The 24,209-nt window shown below is 39.2% G+C and overlaps 1 protein-coding gene across 7 annotated transcripts in view; it reads left to right on the forward strand.

Annotated features, from left to right (window-relative positions):
• Positions 1 to 24,209, forward strand: part of gra (granulito) — a 121,083-nt gene that overhangs the window by 89,917 nt on the left and 6,957 nt on the right. For all 7 annotated transcript variants that reach the window (XM_043688112.1, XM_043688108.1, XM_043688110.1 and 4 more), the window contains one exon: positions 14,734 to 14,846. In XM_043688112.1, the coding sequence (XP_043544047.1) occupies positions 14,734 to 14,846 (113 nt within the window). The remainder of the gene's footprint in view (positions 1 to 14,733; positions 14,847 to 24,209) is intronic.

Raw genomic sequence — 24,209 nt, forward strand, 5'->3', positions numbered from 1 at the left:
TTATCATTCCTATTTGCTTCATTCCTAGCCTGCCTTGAACTTAAACCCTGCACACACACTAACCTGAGAGACTTTCTTTCTACTTGACTCCATACTCCCTGTTGCTTTCCCTTTCCCTGCCCCCCCCCCCTCCAACTCAAGTTTAAAGTCCTAGTGACCACCCTATTTATCTTTTCACCAGAACACTGGTAACAGATCGGTTCAGGTAAAGACAATCCCAAGATACAGATCCCTCCAGTTCCAAAACTGTCCCATGAAGTGGAATAACTCTTTCCCACACCAATCTCTTAGCCATGTGTTGACGTCCCTAATTTTCCTATCCCTATGCCAATTAGCAGTGGCTCGGGCAGTAATCCGGAGATCATGACCTTCGAGGATCTGTTCTTTAATTTCCTTCCTAGTGCTCGATAATCCCCAAACAGGTCCTCCTTCCTAGCCTTACCTATGTTGTTTAGTGCCAATGTGGACCACAACAACTGGATCCTCCCCCTCCCGCTCCAATATCCTTTTAAACCAGTCAGAGATGTCCTACACCCTGGCACCAGGCAGAAACACACCATGCGGTACTCCCGATCCAGCTCGTAAAGGATACTATCTGTCCCTCTAGTTATAGAATTCCCCTATAACAGCTACTGGTCTTTTTTCTCCTCCCTCTTGAATGGCCTTCTGCACCATGGTGCCGTGGCCAGCTAGCCTATACTATCCACAGCCCTTTTCCTCATCCATACAGGGAGCAAAAATCTCATACCTGTTGGACAAGTCAAGGGCTCCTCCACTCCTGAACTCAAAATCCCCCTACCTGCCTCATTCAGTCACACACTTGTCCCTGATCATTAACAGAGTTTGAATTACTTAAGCTACCAGGTGTGACTGCCTCCTGAAACAGGTAACTCTTCCCCCTCCCGAATGTGCTGCAGTGTTTGAAGATCACATTCCAGATCATCAATTCTGGTCCGGAGTTCATCCAGCAACCAACACTTGCTGCAGATGTGGTCACTGCAGTTCACAATGGGATCAGCCAGCTCCTACATTATACAGCTACAGCACATCACCTGTCCAGCCATCTCTACTTAATTATTTAACTCAAATTTATATAAATTTCTAGTTTATTTTATGGTCTTATTCAACTAAGCAAATAATAGTAAACACTTAATCTATCACATGATACACAAGAAATATAAATTGAAATGCCTTACCTTAGTAACACGTGAGAGTCCCCTTTTTTTTTTGGTTAGAGGAAGGAAGGAAGGGTGGGAGACGCTACAAGTGTAGTGTCTCAGAATTCAGCTGCTACCCAAATATATAACCAGCAGTCCTTTGCTCCTTACCCTCACCTCTTGACAGATGGAGGCCCTGATGCCTGAGGTACTTTTTTTTTAAACTGTTTTACTCACCTTCCTAGCAGTCCTCGGCTCCTCACTCTCACGTACACTTAATGGCAAGGTCCTGGGGAGAGTTGCTGAACAATGGGTCCTTGGAGTGCAGGTTCATAGTTCCTTGAAAGTAGAGTCGCAGGTAGATAGGATAGAGAAGGCATTTGGTATGCTTTCCTTTATTGGTCAGCATAAGATTTGGGAGGTCATGTTGCAACTGTACAGGACATTGGTTGGGAATATTGCATGCAATTTGGAAGGATGTTGTGAAACTTGAAAAGGTTCAGAAAAGAAAGATTTACAGTGATGTTGCCAAGATTTGGCAACAGGGTGGATTTGAGTTGTAGGGAGAGGCCGAATAGGCTGGGACTGTTTTCCCTGGAGTGTCAGAAGTTGAGAGTGATCTTTTATAGAGGTTTGTAAAATCATGAGGGACATGGATATGATAAATAGACAATAAATATTTTCCCTGGGATGGGGAAGTCCAGAACTAGAGGGCAAAGGTTTAGGGCAAGAGGGGAAAGATAAAAGGGACCTAAGGGGCAACTTTTTCACGCAGCAGGTGGTGAGTGTGTGGAATGAGCTCCCAGAGGAAGTGGAGGCTGGTACAATTACAGCATTTAAAAAGGCATCTGGATGGAAATATGAATAGCAAGGAAACAGACCCCTCTGGTCCAACTTGTCCATTCCAACCAGATATCCTAACCTAATCCAGTCCCATTTGCCAGCACTTGGCCCATATCCCTCTAAACCTTCCCTATTCAGTACCACTATTATCACCATTATCCTTATTTCTTTACTCCCACCTCTGAAAATCTAAATCTCAGGTTGAGATGGCCTGGAGTTCTGACTGGACATCATGATTTGGTTAGAGACAAAAAACTGCAAATGGTGGAATCCACAGTAGATAAACAAGAGGCTGGAAGAAGACAGCAAGTCAGGCAGCATCAGGGCTGAAGAGTTATATCTGAAATGTTGGCTTCTCCACATCTTGATTTGGTTGGCTTGAATTCAGCACTGAGGGTGATTGTCTTGTTGCATGTCTGGAATAGTTCCACTATTCTGAACACTATCTGATGCAGAAAAGATGCCACCATCCCATATTCATTAATTATAATTCATTTCTTGGCTTGAGTAAGAAGTATTTCAAATTTGTTAATATTTTTATGATTTATAACATTATCTGCTGCAGGAAGTACTTAGCACAAGCATATGAACTTGTTCAGTTTTAGACTATTTAATTTTGAAGCAATTCTGTAACTCAGTTGTTTTCTAAGAGACCCAGTCCTGTGTTTCATTTGGTCCATAGCCAAAAACATTCAACATTGGCAATGTCCGAGTTCCATAGAACATTTTGGAAGGTTTTCACTGTGAAGTCTAGCAACTTCTCTCATTGTACCAAACTCACTGAATTAATTATCTACCTGATTCTACCCCTATCTTGCCGAGTGCTGTTCCCAGAACAACTTGCCACTCGATGGCTATCCCATTTTTCACAAGCATACCTTTGCACTCAACGCTTTGTGTTTTAAAAGCCCATTGTGTAACTGGACAAGCACTAAAGTCTAAAGCTGCCCTATATGGTCCCTGACATTTGACCTGGGCATGGAAATGTGGAAATTACCACCCTGAATTTCCAGCTGGATGGGTACTGCGGGGAGTCGGTGGCGATGGTGTTCTCTCTCATGACCATGATTGGAGGTTACAATGCCTGACCTTGCCAGCCTAATTGGCAACTGGGTTAGAACAGTCAGAACAGTCAGCCATCTGGAGGAATGCTTGGCACTGCACAATGAAGCTCAAAGATCTTCTTGACTTCACCAGCATAAGTGCAATCTCACGCTTGAGAGCTCACATTCATTCTTTCTATCTCTAATTGTACCCACCTCCCACCAAGGCTTTACAACTGATTAATGCTTGGAACATGTTCAAAGGTTCCCAATGGGAGACTGATTAGCAAGGTTAGATCTCATGGAATACAAGGAGAACTAGCCATTTGGATACAGAACTGGCTCAAAGGTAGAAGACAGAGGGTGGTGCCGGAGGGTTGTTTTTCAAACTGGAGACCTGCGACCAGTGGAGTGCCACAAGGATCAGTGCTGGGCCCTCTACTTTTTGTCATTTACATAAATGATTTGGATGCAAGCATAAGAGTACAGTTAGTAAGTTTGCAGATGATACCAAAATTGGAGGTGTAGTGGACAGCGAAGAGGGTTACCTCCTATTACAACAGGATCTGGACCAGATAGGCCAAAGGGCTGAGAAGTGGCAGATGGAGTTTAATTCAGATAAACGTGAGGTGCCTCATTTTGGGAAAGCAAATCTTAGCAGGACTTATACACTTAATGGTAAGGTCCTAGGGAGTATTGCTGAACAAAGAGACCTTGGAGTGCAGGTTAATAGCTCCTTGAAAGTGGAGTCGCAGGTAGATAGGATAGTGAAGAAGGCGTTTGGTATGCTTTCCTTTATTGGTCAGAGTATTGAGTACAGGAGTTGGGAGGTCAGACTGTTTTCCCTGGAGCGTTGGAGGCTGAGGGGTGACCTTATAGAGGTTTACAAAATTGAGGGGTGTGGATAGGAATAATAGACAAAGTTTAGGGTGGGGGAGTCCAGAACTAGAGGGCATAGGTTTAGGGTGAGAGGGGAAAGATATAAAAGAGACCTAAGGGGCAACATTTTCACCCAGAGGGTGGTACGTGTATGGAATGAGCTGCCAGAGGATGTGGTGGAGGCTGGTACAATTGCAACATTTAAGAGGCACTTGGATGGGTATATGAATAGGAAGAGTTTGGAGGGATATGGGCCAGGTACTGGCAGGTGGGACTAGATTGGGTTGGGATATCTGGTCGGCATGGACGGGTTGGACAGAAGGGTCAGTTTCCATGCTGTACATCTCTGACTCTATAATCACTTGTTGTCATGCATCCAAACCCCCAACACTACTAACTCTGCATGCCCTCAGCACTGCCTAATCACTCACTCAGAATACCTCCACCTACACCAAAATTAACAGCCGTGCCTCTCAATTCCCCTCACTAAATACCTTCCTCTCATTCTAACCCACAAAGAAAAAAGGCAGAAAGAATTGAGGCATGTGTTGGGCTGCCTGTTTTTCAGCTCCTTGCCCCCTACATGTAGTGCAGCCTAACTCTCTCAACATCTCAAGTAGCTGATGGATTGTTTACAAGCCCTGGATTGGTATCAGAGGTGCTAGGACAGCATGAGTGCAGGCTATCCCCCTTGATTTGAAGGAGGCCTGCTAACAGCCTAGACCAGCTTCCTTCCATTGTGTTTCAGCTATACAACAAGGCAAGTCTGAAATAATGAGTCACCTTTATCTGCTGAAAGAGCAAATGCAAAAAGGCAAGACAGGGACACTGAGCATCGGGATAAGCTCTGTGTGGGTGTGCGTTATAACAGTGAACGGAAATCCCAGAGATGCAGCTCAATCGACTTCATGAGCTGAGTATGTGCCTGCATGTAGAATCCTTGCTACAGCATTACAATAATTATGCTGTTGCAGCATTGATGTGCAAAAGCATCCTTTACTTGGATTTGAGATGTGCTATGAGGATTATTAGAGGTTAGCAGTGACAATGGACATGGGGTGTATGTGACCGATGCTCATGGAGCATGCCTGAAATGTTGGTGACCAATGTCTCACACAGATGTTATTTGGAGCAAGTGGTGAGCTGAATCCACCAGGTACCCTCTATAATTTCCATGTCACATTTTCTCCGTACCTAACGGATAGAAAGCTGAAAAGTTAATTGAGTTAGGCCATGAACAGGGGTTTTAAACAAGTAATAATCCTCCTTAATTGGCAACTCACCACTGTTCCAAGTAAGACTCAACATCCTGTTTGTATAAATTTTGGTTTGAGTCCTGCTAACATTGAGATAGGCCATGCTGGGATTCCCCTTAATCTCACCTAGGAATGTTTTCACTTTTTTGTATTTTATTTCAACTGCTTGAACTTTTCTATTGCTACATGGTTTCAATTTCTCTGAATTTAATTTCCTTTTCTCAGGATTTTTTTTTGTTGTTGAGGTGATGAAAGTGCTGTTAACTTGAAACATTCAAATACAAGCTGCTCAAACTGGTTAGGAACAAAATGTCTAGCTGGTACAAAGTGGGTTAAGAAATACTGCCAGAATGTAGCTAGTACTTTTATAAGGATAAAGAAATGTTGTTATGATAATTGATAAAATGAATTGTGATTGGTAAAACAACAAGGTAGTGTGTAGAATCAAACTGGTAACTGGATAACTATATCAGACCTGGAAAACCTGGAAATGGTATATCCATAACCTTATTCAATTTGATCCATGGAGTATCTTTGGAAGTGTGGGGTTCCCTTTACATATACTTGAATAACACCAGTGAACAAAGGAACTCAAGTCTCATTTAATCACTGTGGCTATGGGAGGGAGAATAATCTTTCCACTTTATCTGTTTAAGTGTTCCAATTCTGTTTTTCCTTTCTAGAGCATTGATGGTTTGTAGCTAAGCTTTGAAATGTTTTGAGCTCCATTTCCCACACCTTAGTCTTTCCATGTGCAGCCCATTAATAGAAGTCTTCCAATGTCTTTGCCCTGCCTTCAGAATTTTCTCATTGGAGCTTTGTCCCTTGGAATTTTTTTTTAAACTTCAGACACTGGCTCCCCGCCCCAGTTTCCACTATTCCTTATATTGTACTTCAATCCATTATTTCTACCTGTACATTGAGATACCAGTCTTGAGTATTTCATGCTGTGGGCGTTTGTGCATACAGTGTTCCTGATGCTGCTTGTTCCTTAGCTCTAAGCACAGTTTTTCAATTCCTTATATACTATAACATACTTATATCTCCTCACCACTACTTTCAGGCCAACTGGCTATGGGCAATACTTACTAGTCCAGCCAGCGAAGAAATCTGAATTTTCTTTTTTAAAACTGTACATAGGCACTATAGTAATGAGCTGTATTTGAGAATCAAACAGTTTTTTTTTTGTAGATTGGTGCCACCTCTTCTGATGTGAAAGTTACATTATGATTTATGTTAATCTCATTCTATCATGTTACATGCCTTTTGTGTCAACCTTTTACCAACACCCGAGCAGCAAATATTACTGCAAGAAAAATAGCAGCTGTGTGAAGACCAGTAAATACGGAAGCATCTTTGACCACGAGTACACTGGATCTTAAAAAAAAATAAGAAAACTTAAGAAAACCTTGCATAAGCATTCTACTCAGTTTCAAGCCCATATGAGGACGAAGATCTTAACATCTTAGAAAAATGCTTGTGCTGGAAGTGGAAAAGTTGGTTTTGCTGTTAGCTCACTATTAGTAATAAATGTTTCTATTCTAATTCATGAACTCTCAGAAAAGCAAACACTTGAGTATTTTGCCATGTATGAAAGTTACCCAGCAGTGCATTATTGTAACTTTATTTCCATTTCTATACGCATATGCCAGAAAGGGTACTTCAGGCTGTACTATATTTTGGTCATGCGTGCACGTAGCATTACACACTTATCAAATCCCCCTGCACCTACTCCCCACAAACCCCATTTCAAGTACCAGCTCAGAAGCATTCTTACTGAGGTATTTAGAGGAACAGTTCAAGTGTAGTGCACTGATTAAGATACAGCACAGCACATTACATACAGCTTTTTGAACATTAAGCATTGATGAAGGCATTAGAAAATATGCAAAGAGTATATTGTTGATGTTAGCTCAGGTGGAGTAGTCTCTAATGTCTAGACCCTCCGACCAGCCTGCCATAATGCCTGCATGGATACTAGTAAGCAGACAGACCAATCGTTCAGCCCGTGTTGCAGTATGAAACTGGTTGATTTTGGGCTTAACTGACAGGGAAAAAGGGTTGTCAGGATCCCAAAAAACTCAGTTGGGAAATTTTCCAACTTTTCCAGCATTCATCTTGGTGGGGGATGCCAGAGCAAAGTGGAGGCAGCCACACCAGCTACAGAGTTCCAAAGCAGGGTGGTTAAAAGCTCACCTCATTGTCTGGACTTTGTCACAGTTTTGTTATAGATTCGGCCAGACCACTCAAAACATTTTTAAGCAGATAACCCAGATCATAACTTTGCAATTTTGTTTTGGTAAGCGTACAATGAAAATTACCAGGAGTAACTTAGTTAAGTTGACTACCAAGTTTTAAAACAGACAAAATTTATTCACAAAATTACACAATGAAACATAAAGAACAGAATAAAGGACTCTACAGAACTCAATTTATCCAAACTAGACTTAATTATGGTGTTCCGAATATACACAGTCCCAATAAGCAAACCCCCTTAAAAAGTCAAAAAATGGAACAGACACTTACAGGTTGAAGTTAGAAGGAGAGAGGGAGAGGACACTCTTTGCTGTCACCTTTGCAACCACTCTTCGCATCCTATCCACATCAACTAGTGTGAATCTATGCCCCTCCACAAGCTCAAATGTTCCCTTTATATCCGCCGTGTTAACCTGTGTACCCCACTTATTCCCAAGAGCTGTCATGCCCCTTTGTCAAATTTAGTGCAATCCTTGCCAATCATTGCCTCTGCTCATCATCCTCAGCTCTTACCAGCCACAATATTAACCCAAGCTTTATCCAAAGTGGGCAAGTTTGGGAGCCATGGTGAAATGATTGAAACAAAAATATGAGCAGGTTTAGTCAATTTGGCCCTTAACAACTGCTCTGCCATTCAATATGTTCATGGCTGATCATTCAACTCGTTATACTGTTCCCAGTCATTCTACTCATGTCTTTGAACCCTTTATTCATAAGAAATATCTAATTCCTTGAAAACATTAAATATTCTGACCCCAATAATTTTCTGTGGCAGAAAATTCCATATGCTCACCACAGCTTGGGTGAAGCAATTTTTCATCTCAGTCCTACTTATTATGCACTTCACTGTACAAACCAAAGCACTGTCATAAAAGCCCATGCAAAACATTAAAATCTCCTAAAAGAAACAATTGTATTAAGAATTCTACTTCCAAGGTAGCTAAACTTTTTAAAAATCTTTTGGAATTGCCAAACCTTGCACTTAGAGCCCAGCACTGTGAAGCCTAGTACTAAATTCAAATACTCAAATGGACACCAATTTCACTGAAGCAAGGGCCATATTCTATAAGGGATTCAGTACTGAATTCAAATGACTTAGCTGGATTTGGGTTTCTTGCATGAGAGAGTCATTCTGTCAGCAGTAAAATTGGATCTGTTGGAAATGGGGCTAGAGTTTTGAATCTAGTTTTCTAGCTGTAGGAATTCCACAACTCCATGAAAATTTAGGCCTAAGAATTTGATTGTACTGAATTAGTATGCAAGACAACTCTTGTAAAAGATTACTTAATATCTTACAGCAAATGGTGTGAATGTTATATTTGAGTCACCTGCAAAATTTAAGTTATATGCACATTGATGTTTCCATATGGAGATATGGACATGAGTGCCATATTAATTGTTGGAGAAGTAAGGAAAAAGGGCAGAATTTTAGCATTAGAAGAAAAGGATGGGTGTTCGTTTGGATCAGATATTCAATTGAAATCTACAAAAATCTTTTTCCAGGTCCAAACCTGCCTCCAACTTAGCAATTTACAGCTTTACGCGAGGTCAGAAATTAACTGGACAACTAACCTGCCTGAAGGAGGCAGATTGGAACTTTGAATAATGAGGCTATGAACTTCATTGCTCTTCAGATTTTCAAGTTGAAATCTGGCATCAGGAAACCTGGCAGCTTTAATAGAGGTGAGGACTTTGTGGGTTCAGGAGGAGGTAGGTGCAAAGCACCTACCTCCTGAATCCACAAAGTCCTCACCTCTATTAAAGCTGCCAGGTTTCCTGATGCCAGATTTCAACTTGAAAATCTGAAGAGCAATGAAGTTCATAGCCTCATTGCACCTCATAGCTTTGCACCTACCTCCTGTATCCAAGTTCTTATCTTAGAAAACCCTATGATTGGACAACCCCACCAAATTACTTGCTGCCATTCTGGAACAGAGCACCTGCATTGTGCTGTACTGTTCTTCAGCCCACTATGCTGTGCCGAGCATTTATCTTAATTGAAGATCAACCTAATCTACATACCCCTCAATTTATTGCCATCCATGTGCTTGTCCACCAGTCGCTTAAATGTCCTTAATGTCTCTGACTCTACTACTACCACTGGCAGTTCATTCTATGGACTCACCACTCTCTGCGTAAAGAACCTACTTCTGACATCTCCCCTAAACCTTCCTCCAATCACCTTAAAATTATGACCCCCCCCCCCCCTCATGACAGCCATTTCTGCCCTGGGGAAATGTCTCTGGCTATCTATTCTATCTATGCCTTTCATTACTTTGTACATGTCTATCAAGTCACATCTCTTCCTCCTTCTCTCCAGTGTGTAAAGCCAAACCCACTCAACCTCTCTTCATAAGATAAGCCCTCCAATCCAGGCAGCAGCCTGGTAAATCTCCTCTGCACTGTCTAAAGCATCTACATCCTATAATGAGACTACCAGAACTGGACATAATATTCCAAGTGTAGTCTAACCAGGGTTTTATAGAGCTGCAGCAAAACCTGGCAGCTCTCAAACTCAAAACCCCCACCACCACCAACCCCACCCTGTTAATGAAAGCCAAAACACGATATGCCCTCTTAACAATCCTATCAACTTAGGTAGCAATTTTGAGGGACCTATGGACATGGACCTCAAGATCTCCCTGTTCCTGTCTTTAACCCTGTATTCAGCATTCAAATTCGACCTTCTAAAATGAATCACTTCGCATTTGTCCAGGTCAAACTTCATCTGCCACTTCTCAGCCCAGCTCTGCATCCTGTCAATGTCATATTGTAGCCTGCAGGAGCCCTCAATATTATCTACAACACCATTGACCTTTGCTGATGACAAACTTACTAACCCAAACTTCCACTTCTTCATCCAAGTCATTTATTAAAAACTATAAAGTGCAGAGGCCCAAGAGCAGATCCCTGTGGGACATCCACTAGTCACCAACCTCCAGGTGGAATATTTTCCATCCACTACCATTTGCTCTCGTCATTTGGATAGCCAATTCTGTATCCAAACAGCCACATTTTAGTGTGCCATACCACCTAAGTTTCTGAATAAGGCCTCTGATCCCTTTCCATTTCCAGGCCCCATTTCCCACAGCCAACACAAAGCCTCTAAAGTCCAATTGTCTCTCCTCCAAAATTAAAGACCTCTGATCTCTCTCTCTCAAGCTGTGAGTTGCCCCACAGCCATGTAGCCTCTTGGAAAGTGCAGCAAAGCCAAATAACCTAATTAGTTACCCACCTCCTTGTTCCCCATACACAATTATTAATTCCTTTCATCCCATAAAGCATGCTGCCCATACTAATTTCGTATTTTGGCAGGCCAGGAAGTTGAAGCTTTTGGAGAGAAAACAAGTGGAGTCAAGAAAGGTGTAGTAGGCTGAAAAGGCTATATGACATACTCTTAACCCTAATCCCATGCTCTTATGAACCAAGTTCCTCTAATTTATCTGCTGCTACAGCCTTCGCTAAGAGGTTCTATGCCCAATTCAAGGTTCAGCCTGTCCATCAGACTGGACCTCCAGGTAGGGAACTAATTAATAGTAGCACTGACAAACTATGGAATTACAGCTTCTCTCAGTGCCTAGTGGGATCCTGAATTGATAAATTTTCCACAGTTTTCTGATTGATTTTCTCCTTGTGTGTCAGGGTGTTTCCTAACATATCTTGAATTTATAATTTTACAGATTGCTTATAATTGAGGTCAAGTTCTGATTTGCAGGATTGTCTTCAGATTTTTAAAAAAAAAAGCATCGGAGGTCCTCCAGGACCTCCATAATGTTGCTGTGAAATTCAGAAGAATGCAACAACTCTCCAGACATTCTGTAGGTTAATTTCAGAATTGTTGCAGCTACATTGTTAATTGGTGTTTCTGTAATTCAGTGCTCAAAAAGGTTATTCTGCATGATCAAAACTAATCATTGTTACCTATGCTCAATAGTGTCCTGAAACTTTGCAAAGATACCATGATCCCTTTATCCAGAGGAAAGCCTTATTTGCCCAGGGCCGATTCTGAGACAAGTCTAGCAACAGCCATCACAGCAAAAATGGTCTTTGACTGCTTCGTGGAGAGAGAAACTAAGAAATGTCAGGGCCAAGAGTTTAGATGAAGGGAACAATATAACAGTGCAGCAACTAACAGCAGGGTTGGACAAGGAAGAATAGAGAGGTTAACTGTCATAGTACATCATTGAATAAGATCCATGCAAATAAAGTTTAAAAGTAAAATTAAAAGCTGTTTCTCTACACTTAGAATTTCCAATAAGATAAGTGTACTAGTGGCAGAAATAAAAAGTAAATGGTTTAGATCTAGTCAGTATTAGAGACATAATTACAAGGTGACTAAGGGAAATAAAGATACAAAAAAAAAGGAATGGAAATGGAGGAGGTGTAACTCTGATAATTAAAGACGATATCATATTAGGAATAAGAATTTAAAAGTATTTTGCCACAGAAGATCAGCAAGTGGTGAGAAAATGCAGGTGGATAACTTGTATTCCTGGCACAGGTGTACTAACGCTCTTGGGAAGAGTATCAAACAAAAAATAATTTGTTACAACATCATTACCAAGGTAATGTAATAATGTAGGAATATTTCAATCTTCATATCGTCCAAATCTATCAAATTGAGAAAGGTGATCAAGAAAATTGATTTGGAGAATGCTTTTGAGAAGTATCCTGGGTCAATATATTGTTAAACCAACTTGGGGTGAAGTTATTTTTAGATGTTCATTGTCAAATTCGGCAATGATTTTAGTAATTTCAGCTAAATAGCTATTGAAGATAAGATGATTTCAGTTTCATTTTAAGTTTGAGAGTGACATACTCCAGTCCCAAAAACGATACTAATGTTGTTTGAGTAAATAAATTAAAGGATTTGGTGATAAATAAAGTTGGAAACATAAAAATAAAACTATTCAGAATGCTCCACAAAATACATCTATGAAAATGCAAAAACCCACCAAAACAAAAAAAAAACCTCTGGCTTCCTTGAGAACCTAAGGGAAGTATGAAGTTAAAAGAAGAGACTTTTAATATGTCCAAGTGTAAGAGTAAGCCTGAGAATTGGAAGCATTTAAAAAACTATCAAAAATGTCACTAAGAAGTCAAAAATGGGAGAAAAATATTATGAGTAAACTTAGGAATTGATTGCAAGAGCTTTTACCAGTATATAGTAAAGGAGATTTCTAAAGTAAAGAATCATTTTTTTGGAAGCAGATACAACAAATTATCACTGGGAATAAGAAAATAGCTGAGATGTTGAATAAATATTTATTCTTGTCTTCACAGTAAAAAGATAGAAATTACATGCAGAAATTGAGGGAATGGGAGATAGGGTGATGGAAGTGACCAAGCAGCTTACAAGAGTGAGAAATTTAAAGGTAATTACCATCAGAGAAAAAGTATTGAGAAAGTTTAAGGGGATAAAATCTGACAGATCCCCATGGCATGATAGCCTATATTACTAGGGTTCTAAAGACTTAATTGCAGTGATAGTAGATGTGTTGGTTATGACTTTCCAAAATTATAGATTCTAGCATAATACAAGCAATTGAATGTTAGCAAATATAATTGTGAAAAGAAGTGAAACTAGACATGGATAAATATTTTCCTGCAGTGAGTGGTTAAGATCTGGAATGTACTGCCTCTTAGTATTGTAGAGGCAGGTTCAATTGACGCATTCAAGAGGGAATTAGGTTATTATTTGAAAAGAATATAAATTGCATTAAGAAAAAGAGGAATAGTACTATTTGGATTGCTAATCCAGAGAGCCAGTGTAGACATCACAGACTAAATGGTCCCCTATGATTTGGTGATGGAGCACCTTTATTCAGAAAGTTAAAAAATCACAACACTGGGTTATAGTTCAACAGAATGGAGGGAAAACAGGGAATGAAAACCATTTACCCTGACATTACGGAAATGCTGGAATTCAATATTAAAAATTGCTAATAAACTGAGGAAACCATCATGTGGTCAAAGTCAACATGGTTTTATGAAAGCAAAGTTGTGTTTGACAAATCTAGAGTCTTGAGGAAGTAACAAGTCGAGTAAGATGGAATTTGATAAAGGTGCTGCAAACAAAGTTTATGAAAAGATAATGCTCTTGGAGTAAAGGAATGTACTGACTTATGGTTAACAGACAAGAAACAAAGAGTGGGAAAATAGGACCATTTAAGTTGTCAGGCTAGGTCTAGCGAATCCTGTAAGGATGAGTATAGGGGTTTCAACTATTAACAATCCATATCTATTCATTAAGTGAATATACTAAAAATGATGTATCCGCGGTTGAAGGGGTTCATAAACTTTGAGAAAGATAGAAAGGGGCTGCATAGACAATTATTCTAGTTAGGTGATTGGGTTGCAGTGTCAGTCAAGATTAGCGTGGAGAAGTCTGAAGTTATTTGCATTTGCTGTAAGAGTAGAAAAGCTGATTTAGTTTTAAGGCATGAATTTAGAAATGTTGCTTTTTCAGGTGGACTTTGGTATTCTTGTACAAGAGACACAGAGCTAGCATTCAAGCATGGTAAACAATTAGAAAGGAATATTGCGTTTCCCCTTTATTGTAAAGGAATTGAGATACAAGAATAAGGAACATGTGCTGTGATCATATGGGAGTTTTGAGAGACCACACCTGGAGTACTGTAGATTGTTTTGAATGGTGCTCTTTGGGTTTTTTCCTGCTCCTATACATTGTTATAAGTGAAGAAAAAGTGGATTCCAGCTACTGAAGGTGTTAAGAGTCAAAGAGATAGACTTTAAATAGACAATGGGAGGTAAGATTTTCACGAGGCATTAGTAAGTGAATTCCAGAGCACAGGAAATAGGCAACAAAAGACATGGACATTTCGTGAATTAATAAATATTTGAGTGTACTCCTGCAGCATTCCTATTATCAGGCTGAAATTATAAATGAACTTGATTGGTGCATCAAAAATGTTAAGTCTAGGAATGAGATGATTATGTAGTAGCATTCTTTATTTTCAATGCCAAAATATTTCCTGCCACTCATATCATATTTGGTATTCTGCAAGTTCAAATTAAAGTCCACCCACTAGTCGTAAATGGTCTGTGAAGAAGAACCCTCAGTCGATCACTAACTCCCACAGGTGTTCAACCAAAAAAAGTCTTAATTTAAGGCAATAACAGTAGAGAAAAAGCAAGATGCAGTGACATGTGTACAGTGTTAACATGATTCTTTGATACTCCCATAATTCTAGAGAGTAGTTGGACTAAACAACAAAAAACTGTTGCTGCATTAATAAAATGTCCAATTTGGTTTACCCATTTTCATTTACATTCCAGATGCAGAGAGGATTACTTACAGCAGAGAATTCCTGATGAAAATTGCTAGCCTGCCTATTTCAAAAGAGAAACCAGAGTTTTTGCCATCTCTTCCTGTTGTATTAGAGAGGCCAGTAAGTTGTACATTTTAGATTGTGATTATTGTTGGTAAATTGCATCTTTGCAGTTGTGCTGAAATAATAATCACAATTGATTTTTTTATAAATAAGAGACTAAGAAATGTTAAAAGAATGTCTGTGCTCAGTTACTGTAAACAAAAAGTCAACTAATCTAATTTTTGCTCCAGTCTATTCTTGATTATAAAGAGATGGAAGGTGCTATCAAGCAGCACCAGCTTGGTAATAACCTGCTCACTGACATCTGGGTTCTGCCAGGGCCATTCAGTTCCTGAGTTTATTACTGCCTTGGTTCAAACATGGCCAAAATAGCTAATTTTCAGAGGCGAGATGAGAGTGACTACCTTTGACATCATGACTGCATTTAAGCGAGTGCGGTATCAAGGAAATGTAGCAAAGCTGGAGTAAATGGGAATAGTGAGAAAACTGGTTGTAGTCATCCTGGCACAAAGGAAGTGCTTGCAGTTGTTCGATGTCAGTCATCTCAGCGCCAGAACATCTTTACGTGAGTTTCTCAGTCCGACTATCTTCAACTGCTTCAAATCATCCTCTATCATAAAGCAGAAGTTCATTGATGTCTGCACAATATTCAGCATTGTTTGTGACTTGTCACATACTGAAGCAGTCCATATCCAAATGCAGCAAGACCTGGACAAAATTTGGGGCTGGAACATAGCAAGTAACATTCATGCCGCACAAATGCTAAGAAATGATTATTTCCAGTAAGAAACAAACAATCTAACCACCTCACCTTGACATTCAGTGGTGTTACCATTACGGAATCCTCCATTATTAACATCCTGAGGGTTATTTATCATTGACAAGGAACTGAACTGAATTAGCCGTATAAACATAATGGCTACAAGGCAGGTCAGAGGTTGTGAATACGACAGGGAGTAATTCACCAAAGCCTGTCCAGTACCTAAAAGGCACAAGTCAGCAATGTGATGGAATATTCCCTGCTTGCCTGGAGGAGTACAGTTCAAACACTCAAGTAGCTTGACACCATAGAGGACAAAGCAAGCCACTTGACTGGCACCATATCTACAAACGACCACTCCTTACACCACCAATGTTCAGAAACAGCAGTGTGAATCCACTGATAGAGGCCATTTAGCTCATTCAGGCTACACCAACCCTCTGAAAGGGCATTCCACCCTACCCCTGTAGCCCTGCATTTACCATGGCTAATCCACCTCACCTACACCTCCCTGGACACTATGGGGCAATTTTTAGCATAGCCGATCCACCTACCTAGATTTCTTTGGACTTGACCATCCACAAGATGAACTGCAGAAATTCACTGAAACATCTTAGACAGCACCTTCTAAACCCATAACCACTTCCATTTGGAAGGCCAAGTGCAGCGGTTACATAGGAACACCACTACTACATTAGTGGTGGAGTTTAATTCTGAATACTTTTTGTAACAATCTAGAAATAACTTAGCAATTAATAATCTATTCAAATTAACAAGATTGTAAATGTTTGGATAAAATACTGAAGTACTGAAGATTTACTTATGCTTTTTAATGAATTATTGCTGGCATGAGTACTGAAGCAGAATTTGAAATTCCTGAGTTGTTTTTCACCCCCCCCTCCCCCCCCATCAAGTTTCCCACATCAAATATGTGGAGTTTCTCAAACAAAATGTAGAAACAGCAGGTTGTTTGCAATAATCTGCTATTACTAAGCTTTGAACCACTAGAATTAATCTACAATTTATATTTAATTTAGAGCTTCACCTAATGGTTGAGCAAGAATAATGACAGCAGGAAAAATCTGCCATGGTGTTAGTAATGTTGTACATACCATACAACCATATGAGAATGTGATGCAACTGTGTCATATCCTCAATAAAGACATTGAGACAAGAACCAATGTGTGTACAACATACTTGACAGATAAAGTTTTCACGGTCTTCAATTGTTTGGTGTAGTTATTTCCAAACTCGGTGAACATATACAATATTTGCCAGTTTCCAACTCAGATTATTCAGTAGTGCCAACAATTTCATTACTTAACCATACCAACAAGATCTAGAAAAATTACTTCAGATGCTTCAATTAATTGATAACTTACTGCTGAACCCTGTGTTCTCATAATTAATTATTGTACCTTCTGCATACCCCATTATCTTTACCTCCATATTAGCCCATTAGGGATAAAGGTAAGGGTGCTGAAGCCACAGAAGATCTTATTAATTCTAACTTTAAAGCCTCATTGTCGTACTATTCCATAAGTCTGTCGAGGTCATTAATCTAAATTCTTCTTAAGAGAAAAATTTAATAGCGTTGTATTTGTTCTGATGTTGAAGCAATTGACAAAAGCAACTTTTGCTTTCTTTTACATGTCAGCAAGCTATAACATTATCAGGTGCAAATATAAAAAATGCATTTCCTGATTCATCTTTTGTTATTGTATCTTGTTTAGTATCAATTCTGTATTTTAAGAGTTGTTTTCTCCAACGTGAGCTTCAATTAATTATTTCCAGCTTTACTGGCTACTTCTGGGTTTCAACTAGTTTAACTCTTATTTAAAAATGTTTGAGATTAATGTGCAAATTGATGCTCAAGTGAGAATTCTTGGTTGTGAAGTATATACATGTCCTCTACTATCTGACACCCTCTGTGTTGAAGAGTATGTTATAGTATACCTTTTAATCTTCAGTGGTTTATCTCCTGAACCAAGTGGTTTTAATTAATCAATGAATCTTGTGCTTTTCTGTGAATTCAATAGTCTCTTGACATTTTTTTTCTTTCATTAGATCTTGTCAGCTTATGCCTTATTTCATATTAAGATTGTAATTTTCCTTACACCCGTCCTGCTCAGGTCATTAATTACTTCTAATTTTTTCAGTTGTAACTGCATATGAAAAACAACACATTTGCCCCTTGCCTAGTTCAGCTGAACTCTACCTTGGGACTGCTCACAGACAACCATCCTCCTTCTGCTTTGGAGTAACTAGTACTACAGTTCTAAAACTTCCTAACTCTTCCACTGCAGCATGTCTTTTACCAGGTCAAAACCATTTTTTCATGATTGCAGGGTTCTTAAAAGTTCAGCTCTTTTGGCTGTTATTTATCATGTGAGCAGCATGAAGATTTATCTGAAGATTCTTCAGACCTGCAGTACTTGTCATCTAGTTGGTAGATGAATCAATGTCCACTGCTGGCACCATATTGCATAATGGATCCTCACCATAGCTCGTCATGGCGAGAGATTTGCTGACACTAGATAGCTTAGGAAAGTGCACTAATTTTCAAACCCCACTATTCCCAGAGTCATCACAAAAGTCAAAGAATCAATAAAATTACTCCATGTCCTCAATTTTCTTGTCAGATGAACTTAATTTAACAGAAAATACTGAATGGTTTCCTGTACTTAAAAACTATTTATTGTAAATAAATCAGTTCTAGCTACAGGTAAACAAATAGAATTCTAGCTTGATAATTTATATCTTAAAAAATACACCTTAAAATCAGCACCAACTTTTCATGGGAAGTTGAGTACTTTTCTGAATTCAGTATCCCTTGCTTTTCTTCAAACATGCTCCTGATTTACACTGTGACACCTATGCTTCTTCCACCATCTTCCAGGATTAATTTAGATGTAATCAATGCTTATCAGATCTGTTGATAATGATACTCTCACTTATCTATGCCTTGATAAAATAGAAGAGAAACAATAGTCAAGATGTTGTCTCAGTAAGTCTATTTGAGAAATATAAAGTAATATTTTCCATGGTATTACTCAAGTTTACTATGCATCTGTCTGACGGTCAAGATAAAGTTTCATGACATGAATAGTGGTACTATCTTAGATGTGGAAATCGGTTTAAAGAATATATAGATAAGCTTCTGGGGCAAGCGGTGATCTCATTCTGGCTTCAGTGTGTGTTATTGTTATATCAAGAAGTCAAAGCATGCTGCTCCACAGCCTTAACATGTACAGTGCAACAATAAACTTAGTTTAAGAGTTACTGAGAAGTCTCATCTGAGCCTGAATCAAGTCCTAAGGGACCATGCTGGAACACACTGAAACATAGTAGCAGTGTGGAGCTATCAATCTAAGGTAAACAGTACACTTTCTCAAATGAATCTGAGTAATCACAAGGCAAGAATGATCAACAAGATTTCCTGAATATAGCGAATTGCCTGGTTCTTTTAAGTGAGTTGAACCAGTTGAAAACTGATCCAAAGTGAGGTATGTTTCAAAGTGGCAGTATGTTTCTCACACCTACGCAGACTCTAGCTCTTCTGAAGCCCCTTAATGCCATTGAAAGGCCAATGCAGGCACTTAAATGAGAGTTGTGAAAGATACAGTTTCACACGTATACATTCATCCCTGGTTTCGATTAGAAGCAGCAACAGCTCCAGGTTAGTACTTGTACACAGTGACTCTCCCATTACTGATGACATCCTTATCTGACAAGCCGTAGGTGAAACCTTAGCAGACTTTGTCAACCTCGATGTCAAATGTGTCCACTTCAACCAGTTATCTCAACAATCAGGGGATTGGCAGACTCTTATGACTAATTTATGTTGATTGACCAATTCATAAGTTAATGGGATATAATAGTAATTGGAGTCCTCAACACTAAGCTTTCTGGTTTTGCAGTCTAAGGACGACTTATCATTATAGCAAGTGGTCCAGCATTCTAGCAGACCAAGCAAAGAGTGCATAACCAGAATATGTTTCAGTGCAAATCTGAAGTTCAGTCCAATCTTGTAGCTTCACCAGACACAAAAATGTCCAACAAGAATTGCACCACAGTTGAAGAAAAATCTGGAAAGGCCATTTAAATTCCACCATCTACAAAGCATAAGCTAAGTGTGATGTTTCAATAACTCGAAAAATGGCACCATCCTGGACAAGGCAATGTGCCTGCCCAGCACCCCATCTACCACTTTTAACATACACTTCTTTCACCATTGACACAGGTTCAACACTGTACCCTCTGTGAGCTGCGTCACAATAACTCACCAAGCCTTTTACAACAGCATCTTCCAAACTCAAACTTTACTACCTAAAAGCATAAGGGCAGCAGATACTTGAGAGAATACCACCAGTTGCAAGTCCCCTTCCAAGCCACATGCCATCCTCATCTGGAACTATATCCAAAACTGTTCCTTTGTTGTTGCCAGTCAAAATCCTGCAATTATATAAATCATTGGTAAAACATATTGCTTTCAGCTTTAATCTCCTTAATTAAACTTTCAGCTTTGGCCTCCTTAATTAATCACCATCCTGATTCAGAAGTATCACCGTTTTTCCGTTGCCAGGCCAAAATCCTGGTGTTCCCTTGTGAATAGTACAATGGGTGACCATACGTTCCAAGGACTGCAGTAATTCAAGAGGGCAACTCACCATACTTCCTCAAAGGCAATCAGGGATTAGATTAGATTAGATTTCCTACCGTATGGAAACAGGCTCTTCGAACAACAAGTCCACACGGACCCTCTGAAGAGTAACCCACCCAAACCCATTCAACTTTGACTACGCACCTAACACTATGGACAATTTAGCATGGCCAAGTCACTTGACCTGTACATTTTTGGATTGTGGGAGAAAACCGGAGCACACGGAGGAAACCCATGCAGACACTGGGAGAATGTGCAAACTCGACACAGATGGACGGTCACCCGAGGCGGGAATCGAACCCGGGTTCCTAGTGCCATCTGGCAGCAGTGCTAACTACTGAGCAACTGTGCTGCCCGTAGGGGTCTGGGTGATAAATGCTGGCCTAGCCAGCAGTGTCCACATCTGATGAATGGATGAAAAAGAAATATTGACATGGTGTTCAAAGAGGCAACATAAGCTACAAGAATGCCCAGCATCAGGCGTCCAGTTCTTTCAGCATGGCAGATTTGGCTTCTTTCAGCTGGGTTGCAATGCAAAATTATTTTTCAAAGTAAATTAAATAGATCACCTTGACAACGATGGAGAATCCTGCAAGTAGAAAAATTAGTAGTAATGGAAACTATGCACTTCTATCATCCATTGAGGTCATCCTTGAGGAGTACTTGACAATTGGAATCATGATTTTTTTTGTCATTAATTTTAAATGTCAACAATTTTAAGAGACTTTTCCTTGATTGGGGATCATCATTATTGTCCTGCCACCTACAATGAAGAGGCTTTACACACAGCACATTTGATCACCGCATTTCAAGATCCAGACTCCTAGAGTCAATAACTTTCAGCTCAAGGTTGGTTTGAAGTATCACTTATCTGCATGGATAAAAATTTGAGAGAGGTTATTTATGTATTAAGGAATCAGCCAAAGCCCTTTTAAATAAGCAGACTTATGTGCAATTATATCTTCTACAATTGACACAAGGCTTTTCTGTCAGATGATTTCCAAATGGATGATGGCTTTAGCCTATCCAGGAACATAAGCATTTGTGTGAAGATTGAATGACATTTTGTGAAATTTTCCAACAGCTTTCTCCATGACTGAAGTGCCATATCAAGAAGATTGAATGATATTTTTTGAAGAATGTTCTCAGCTTTTCCAAGAGTTTGATCAGCATTATGATCACCCTCCTATTGTATTAGAAAAGGATGAATCTCTTCTTTATTTAGATTACTAACCAGGATACACATCCAGGGAGTGAACCTAGGAGCATGTTTCAATCTGGACTAGTTCCGTTTTCAGAAACAGACCCTGTGACACCTGAGTCTTCATTTCTTGACATATGTAGTATATAAAAATTCCTTTGACATTTCAAATCAAATGAAAATTCTTCACCTATCTGGTGGTAAAGTCAAAAATGGCAGGACAATAACATCTTAAATTCTTGTGCCATATTTTCAATGCTAGGATAAAGAGATGAGTGAATCATCAGGATGATTGCAGAATTTGATGAAATGAATCTAAAGGAATCCCCCATGACTGCAAAGAAATAACAAAGAATTACCCTATGATTGCAGCACAAGAGAAAAGTGATTTCCATGTCAACTCTTTGGAAGGGCAATTCAACTTGCCCCACATGCTCACATTCCTCATAGCTTATCCAAAACAAAAACATACAGTTTAAGCAATTGGAAATCAAAGTGGCAGATGGCATACTTGAGAACTTTGAAAACGTGGAAGGTAGTCAGAGTTAAGTTTAAAATCAATGGAAAATTAACCAGTCAATTGGAATTTACATGCAATAAATATCTTGAGCTTTAATAAGAGATTAAGATGTGGGACTCTTATAGTATGGTGATGGTATCCCTTCCTCTAAGCCAAGAGCCTGGGTTCAAGTCCAATCTGTTCCAGAGCTGTATGCTAACATCTCTAAAAAAGTGTTTAATAATGCTTCTGTTTAAACAAAATTAAGAGTTTAAAGATGAGGGTTTTTGTGGTGCAGTGGTAGTAATTCAGGGAACTTGAATTCAAGTCACACATATAACATGTGTGTCACAACATGTCTGAATAGATTGATTAAAATAAGTATTTTAAGTAATTTAGGGGATTCATGTGGTACATGATTGATGTATAGTGGTAGTATTCCTATCTTTGGGTCAGAAGACCCTGGGTTCAAGTCCCACCTGCTCCAGAGATGTGTCATAACATCTCTGAACAGATTTAAGATGGAATATACATTATCGTGCAAATACTTAAAACTGTAATGAGTACAAATAGTAATCCAGATCAGGCAGGATATTGCTCAGACCACCCTTTCTCTCTTTGCTTCTTGGTTCTCAAAGCTGCTCAACTTCCTGGAACCCTCAGATGTGTTTGACTACAGTCTTCAGAGTCCTTTTCCATAACCAAATCTAAATGTTGAATCTTCCTACAGTCTCTTACTTTTATTATCTTTATCAAGGAGGACTACCTGGGTGACAAGGTCTTTTGGATCTATGAAGATTTACTTTATTGCAAAATGCTCCATATGATGTTTAATTCTTTGCTAAAATTTTGAGTTAAATATCCTACCTTTTGTTGTCAAGCTGCCATTCTTCTTTTGAACCCTTGTACATATTCTTGCCTCAGTATTTCCTCATCATCACACCAGCTTTTGATCCCAAACTAGTCTTATACTTCCATTCATTCCATTTAAGTACTACATTAACTTAATTTGGCCTGTACATGAGGCCTGTTAACAAGCATTCACAATCACCATTCCATTCTGTTATTCTTATCCTTATCTAGCTGGTGAACCAGGCTGTTGTGCACTTCAGTCAACCTCATGTTCTGACATTTTAAAAAATTGTTTCAAAGGATGTAGCCGTCGCTGACAAGGACAGCATTTGTTACCCATCAATGGCTTGTTAGGCCATTCAGAAGGCGGTTAAGAGTCAACCACATTACTGTGGATCTGGAGGCCAGAATAGGTAAGTGTGGCAGAATTTTGTTTTCCCTAAAGGACACAAATGACCCAGATGAGTTTCAACAACTATCAATGATAGTATCATGATAATCATTACTGAGGTTAGATCTCAATTTTAATCTTACTAATTGAATTTAAATTCCACTAGCTATCATAGGCCTCTGGATTACTAGGCCAATGATATACTAACTACGCACAACCTCCTCTATAAATACCTCTGGAAAAAATATTAAGCATGCTTAAATTAAAAGCTAACTCTTTCATGGGCTCTTGTGGCACAGTGATAATGATCCTGCCTCTGAACCAGAAGGCCTGGTTTCAAGCTTAGCTGCTTCAGAGGTCTGTCAATAACACATCTGAACAAGTTGATTTAAAAAGTATCAACTGTATCTTCCAGCTATGGCATTTTGATTATTGTTGAAAAATGACGTATTTTGTCAAAGATTTTCATCATGTTCTCATCAGGACAATTCAAAAGAATAACAATTTAAGGGGAAAATAACTTTTAATACTGTATGACAGGAGCATTCTGATTGAAAGAGGGGTTGCCGTGGTGAATTCACCTGTTGATGTTGAATCGGTGTTATTGGATTGCTATTGACCGAAGATTTAATTGGACAATCCATATAAATAATGCAGCTGTGACAACAAGTAAAAATCTGCAACAATTAACTTCCCAAGATCTGTCCACTATCATTTGACAAACTTTAGAAGCCTGGGAGGAAAAATAAATAGTTGGGGAGGGGTCTTGTGACATACTGATAGTGTCCCTACTTCTGGGCTAGAAGACCGGAGTTCAAGTCTCACTTGTTCTAGAGATATTTCATAACTTGTTTGAACAGGTTTTTTGATTTAAAAATATCTAGGAGTGCAATGGAGTCTTCAACAATGTTGAAGAAACTTGGCATTATCCAAAACAAAGTGGTAATAAACTGTTTTAGAACTCTTCTGACAAGACTTCTATCGTTATTCTCTATAAACTTCAACTTAGTTAAAATATTTTTCATGACTTCTTTCTAACATTGAAGATGACATT

Source organism: Chiloscyllium plagiosum, chromosome 4 (assembly GCF_004010195.1).
Source record: "Chiloscyllium plagiosum isolate BGI_BamShark_2017 chromosome 4, ASM401019v2, whole genome shotgun sequence".
NCBI classification, from domain to species: domain Eukaryota; kingdom Metazoa; phylum Chordata; class Chondrichthyes; order Orectolobiformes; family Hemiscylliidae; genus Chiloscyllium; species Chiloscyllium plagiosum.